Source organism: Haliaeetus albicilla, chromosome 4 (genome assembly GCF_947461875.1).
Source record: "Haliaeetus albicilla chromosome 4, bHalAlb1.1, whole genome shotgun sequence".
Taxonomy (NCBI): Eukaryota; Metazoa; Chordata; class Aves; order Accipitriformes; family Accipitridae; genus Haliaeetus; species Haliaeetus albicilla.
The window spans coordinates 1,017,199-1,023,221 of record NC_091486.1 but is presented as its reverse complement, the minus strand read 5'-3'; the positions used below and the strand labels follow the sequence as shown (position 1 = coordinate 1,023,221).

General features: G+C 53.5%; 1 protein-coding gene across 1 annotated transcript; it reads right to left on the bottom strand.

Annotated features, from left to right (window-relative positions):
- Positions 1-1,114: 1,114 nt before the first annotated feature.
- Positions 1,115-5,218, bottom strand: ERMN (ermin). Its single transcript, XM_069780606.1, has 3 exons — positions 4,487-5,218; positions 4,073-4,159; positions 1,115-1,784 (listed from the first exon to the last, which is right to left on the bottom strand). The coding sequence occupies exons 1-3, from the start codon at positions 4,731-4,733 to the stop codon at positions 1,348-1,350; spliced, it is 771 nt and encodes a 256-aa protein (XP_069636707.1). The 5' UTR covers positions 4,734-5,218; the 3' UTR covers positions 1,115-1,347.
- Between the last annotated feature and the right edge of the window lie 805 nt (positions 5,219-6,023).

The window sequence follows — 6,023 nt, the reverse complement described above, 5'->3', positions numbered from 1 at the left end:
AACAATACTGTAGTTACACAAAGGTTTTTAAAAATGGAGAAAGTTGTGTTCAGATGACACAAAAACAAATTACGCATAAAACTTGCCTGGCTTTGACAAAAAAAAAAAATCTTTAAAAAATTGCGTCTAAACTTAGCATGAGAATCGAGAAGACACGTAAGAGATTCTAAACTGTTGCCATTCAGAAAATACAGGTTTCTGGTAGTGGCTGGTTTTGCCAGGTGAACACCGAAGCACGCACAGGCACGTGCCGTGCACTGCAGGCAGCGTGTAAGCCAGTCACTGGTACCACCTCCCCACAGGCGCCTCTGCCCCAGGTTTGGGGGGTCGGGGGCCATGGCCGGCCACCACCATCGGCGCTGCCGGCAGCCACATGGGACGGCCACCCCCGGGCTGGATGGGGGTCCACGGCATCGGGGCTGGGGGGCTGCAGCAGCAGCGAGGAGGGAAGGCGGTGGGCAGGAGGAGCTGCGCTGTCGCCGGCAGCGGTCTGGGCCGGCTGCACCCGTGGTTTCACGTTAGCACCCAGAACGGGCAGGCTGGAAGGCTCTGCTGCCGGTGCAGACCGCGGCGGGCAGGCGACATGGTGCCTAAAGACGTCCACGCTGACTCCTCTCACCCCGACAGGCAGGGGCCAGTGGATGGTACCGATCCTACCTGGTGCTGGCTACAGCGCTGCGCAGGGAATCCGGCTACCCACGGGAGGTGTTAGGGATGGCAGTGAGGGAACAGGAGCCTTGATGCCCTCCCATCTCTTTTTTAGTTCCTGCACATCAGCATCTACCCACGAATGCAAATAGCCCTCCATCCCACCAGCACAAGGTGGAAATGGATGGTCGCTAGCAGGAGGCGGCTGTCAGTGCACCATGAGATGCCAGCACGGACGGACGGCAAAACAGAGCGCACTGCAGTTGCAAACAGTCGTCTCTTTTATTATTCACACTGCCCTGGCCAGTGTCACTGAGCTGCTGCGCTGCCAACTCATTACCAGCATAGCTGACGGCATGGGTCACGTGTGTGTCGGCAGCTAGAGAAGCCCCAGCCAGCTCAAGACATCCTATTGTTTGAATATGGTTACAAAAGTTGGACAGAAAATAAGAGGATAAACTTTAAATCAAATGGTATTATATTTAGCAAACTGATTATTTATTTTCCTGCGCTATGGATGCCTCTGCCCACTGTCAAAGCGAAGATGTTAAATTTTCACAGTGTATTATGAAATCATATACAAAAAGGAAAAAAACAGTGACCTCACATTGTGTGAAGAGACATGTCTTGGGGGAAACAAAAAAGAAAAACAAAAACCAGAGTGAACGCTTGGCTTGTTAAGCAACTCTCCACCTCAGTTTATAAGTGCATCATGGATTCAAATTCATCGATTCGCTGTTTGGTGTTTCCTTTTCTAATCCTCCGGTAGGAGATTGTGTTGTATCTGGAATAGCTGTGTCTGGAGATATCATTTTTCTTCCCCAGGCTGGGCTGCTCCCCCAGTTTCTCCACCTGGGAGTTGCAGCCGGGGCTGGTCGCGGGAGATGCCTCCTTGTCACTGTCTTGCTGCTTGGGATGGGACTCCTCGCTGTTCTTCTTGATTTCGATCACCTGAACTTCATCCTCTTCAGTGTCCTCCTCCTCCCCCGCCGCCTCCTCCTCCTCCTCTTCCTCGGCTGCATTCCCTCTCCCTTCGGCGCTGGCCGCGAGGGTCTCCGCCACCTCCCCACCGGGGCCAGCCGCTGTCCCCAGCTCTCGCTCCCCGCTGCCCACAGGCGTCCCCTCGCCGCCTGGCCCTGCAGCAACACAGAGGGAGTGTGGGTGAGGACGGGCTCAGCATCGCCTTCGTGCCTCCGTCATACATGCTCTTAATGTAGCATCGCTCCTGGTGACCTACCAGCTCTGGCCACCAAGACACCCATCCTCCAGAGACTGCCCAGCGAGGAGAGACCCACATCTCCAGGCTGAACCCCCATCACCACAGATGCTCGCATGTGCTTTAGAAAGGCTTTGTACATTCTCAGACTCATTCCTTAAGGCCACCTGCCCTTGCATTTTTTAACACCCGTCTCTTTTGTACCACCTTTCCCACGGAGCCCACCCCGCTACCCTCCTTTAAAAGGAGAGGCGATGCAGATGCCAGTGGTCGAGCCTCGAGGAGGGAAGAGGGGCACAGCATCCCCCCTGCGCCCCAGGACCAGAGGCACTGCCTCCCTGCACGCACCAGATCTGCTCCTGCCCTCTCGGATCCACGGCTGGCAAGCATCCCACTGCAGGGCCCTGCTGTGGTGCCTTTGCAAACGGCATTCCCAAAGCTCTCTGGTTATCGCCTTGGGCTCAATTAGCCAAACTCCCCATTCCGGAGCTGCTGCCCCCGCTCCCTGCGGGACAGATCCCACCATGGGACCGGAGGGTCCCGTCTCCCCACGGCTCGGTGCTCCGTGCCGGCTCTGCCCGACGTGCGGGGCAAGAAGGGAGGGATGGAGGGAGCCGTTCTCCACGCAGCGCCCGGCCATGCCGGGGATGCAGCAGGACCCTGGCACAGCCCTCCTGGGACCCGTCCCTCCTTCAGAGGTGGCCAACCAGGCTGAGACAGCTATCTCCTATTTGTCCTGGTTGGCGTGTCTCTGCGTTAAATGATGCTTTAGTGCCACAACAAATGGTCTATTCAACATTTTGCCTGTGGGGTCCTGAGTATTAATTAGACTAAATTGGTTAGGTACTAAAAAGCTGCCTGCAATTTAGAGATAAAGTGCTTGTGGCTGGGGGGGACGACGACCATGGGGGGGCTGTGCAAGATCATTTAATAGGTTTTATTGTGCACTCATAAAGCAACACAGCTGGAGTATGGATGTCAGCTCCAAGTGGGAAAGCCTCCATCATGATTCACCTCCTCACAACCTATGCAGTTGCTATGATATATTATTTTGCCCATGACAAATGTTCGTGTATTTTTTCCTTTTCTTAATCAAAGCAAAGTTTCTGTTTACGGGGCATGGCCCATACATCTTTTAGAGCTATGTTCGACGGCGCTGCTTTGCTGGGACTGCGACAGCTACTCTGGGTTGTTAATCTGCTCTTCTCCGAAGAGGGGTTTCATATTTATGTGGAGCTGATGTATAGAAAATACCAACTTACTGTGGCCAAATGGATGTGTAAATGACAGGAGGGACCCAGCACGGCCGGGTGCTGGGGAGTGGGGCAGAGCCACCAGCCCTGTGCCCCTGCCGTGGTCCCAGTCAGTGGTGGGGAAAACATCATTAGCAGCCCACGGCCCAGCCGTCCCTTCTCCCACCGCTGCTAAAACCGACGAGCTGGGCAAGAGCCCGTGGGTGGGAAACATGGAAGGGCAGCAATGACAAAAGCCCACCCATGGAGAGACATAGCTTTCCTCCTTTAATAATACTCAACAAAATACTCCTTTCTGAAGGAGTGGCTGCATTTTGCATAGTATAATTAAATAAGTTCATCTATGTGTGTATATATATGCAATATATTTTAACTTGCTGCTGGGGACGGGCAGCGAGCGCACCCCTGCAGCTCCGCTCACCACAGGAGGCAGGTGCGAGGTCCAGCCTTGGCTCCAACTGATTTTTACCATTTTCACCCCAGAATGAGGAGAGAGAGACCCAGGAGCAGACATTTAGGAGAGCAATTTTCTGCTAGATGCTTGGGCATTGGGGGGATTTAGACACTTGGTGAATCAGGGAGGAAAAGAGTTTGGGTTTTGAGGCTATACATTTTTGACTGACAGCCTCCCGAGGTTATCCTCTGAGCTCCCCTGCATGGAGCAGAAGATAAAGCACCTCCCAGCCTCACAAGGCTGTTGGAGACCTCCTGGTCGAAGACCCCATGGTGCTTTGATACCCCACGGTCATGGAGATTCGTGCAAACCTCAGGAAAAAAGATACCAGACATGTTTTCTAAGGTGCAGCAACTCTATGGATGAGAAATGAGTCTCTCCAGAATATAAGGGTCTGACCGAATTAAAAAAAAATAATAACCACCTGTATGTGATTGTCTTTGAACGCTACTCATCGCTATGCTTCAGGAAAACCTCACATCACACAGCATTTTCCATTACCTTCCTCTGAGTCCTGGCCGTCGGTCCCTGTGTCCTGGATATCAGCTGATCCCTGCTGTAGTGTCCCATTGTTTTCTTCTCGCTTTTCTTTAGGAAATACAAAGCACAAGAAATGGACTGACGGAGCAGTTAGTGATGATAATTAGGTTTTAACAGTCACAGATTGGCAGCAGATTTTCAGAGCGGATTAAAAAATTGCTTGTTTCTTTAGTTACATACTTTTCATCACATCCTGTGTAACTGCTAGCTCAAATTTGTCCCTAAATCTGAATTACTCTGAGTCACTGTTACAACTACCATAGGTTAGGAATTTTGACTAACAGACATAGTACACGCCATTATTCATAAGGCTATACATAAAATAATAGCGTTTTTCTTTCCAAGCACTTAAAGAAAGGCAGCCTCATACTTTACCTTCGCATTGCTTCCCTCCATCAAAATCCCCAGGAACTATGTCCTCTGCCAACGAATTTCTATTTTCCTCCCGATTTTCTTTTGCCGGTGGAGCGTCGGGGCTCATTTCTGCATTCACGTAAGGAACCGTCCCGACAGATTTTGCTATTTCGTCGATGACACCGATGACCTGGAGTGGGCCCTTCTCCGGGGGTACGCTCCCGTTGCACTCGGGCATGCCGGATGCCGCTGGGACTTCTTCTGTCATGCTTAGGGCCGTGCCGTGCCCGCTGACCGGGGCCGTGGACCTCCGGGGCCCCCGCTCCTGCACCCCGGGGTGGGGAGCGCTACTCCTCACCCCTTCTCCCCCGGGGATTTTGTTCCCCTGAGCGAACGGTCAAGGCGCGTCTCCTCTCCCGCGGGTGCTGCGGCAGAGCAGGGTCCGCGGTCGCACCATCAGATGTGCCGAGGGCTTGCCGGCGGGCTCTGGCCACGGGGCGATCCAATCAGCACCTCGCTTGTTGCTGAGGCTCGTCCCGTTGCATAATTAAATGCACCATTTTAATTTACATAAACAAACAATCTGAAGCAAGGAAGCTTTTGTGCTGGCATGGAGAGCGGGTCTTTCAGCATGTCAGCCCCGCGGTAATAAACAGAGATTTTGTACTCCCGGCACAATGGCTCTTTGTGTCTCCGCCTGGTCACAGGGACGACAATTGTTCCGACCTCTAATCCCGGGAGGGTGACCACCTTCCATAGCGCTGCTGCTGCCACCTAACCCGCTTAACATTCCCCATCGGGTTGTGTGCCGATAAACCTCGCCGTGCCGCTGCCCGGACAATGAACGCATTTTGCGCTTGTCAGGGAACGAACCGGCCGGTCAGAAGGGCACATGCCCTGCACATGGCGAAACGCCACGCTCCTCAGCCGCACCAGCCTTCGCCCGGCCGGGGCCACATCCTGCCAGATGCCGAGCATCTGCAGCTACCTGCTAAGTGAAACGCATCTCAAGGGCTCGGCCCTCAGGGACAGAACTGGAGGATGAACACCAAAAGCACGAGCCAAAGCGACACTTTGGGACGAGACATGAACCGAGGTCCCCGAGGCCGAGCCAGCCAGGCGACGGGGCGCTTGCTGCCTGCTGACACCCCAGCGGGACCCCCCCAGCGCCCAAGGCAGGTCGGCGCAGAGCTTCCCCTTCCCACCCACAGCACAACCCCCTTTTGCAGCAGCAGCTTCTGGCCGCAGCAGCAGAAACTCTCTTTAAAGGAATAACAAAGGGGCAAGGGATGAGATTAGCACTTGCACCAGTAATTACCAGCTGGACCTAAAGCTAGGAGGAGCAAGAGGGGAACATTTTACAGAGGGAAGCAGGAGGATCGCCCGAGCAGCACCAGGGCATTTTCTGACCGTAGCTGAACTCGTCTCAACCCTGGTGCCCGAAGCCAGGTTTACGTAAGACTGTAATCTCCTGCTGTGAATGACTTGTTGTGTTCGTACAATACAACATTTTTGACATCTTTGGGCTTTAGGATTTGCAAATCCTCTTGTTGAGTTC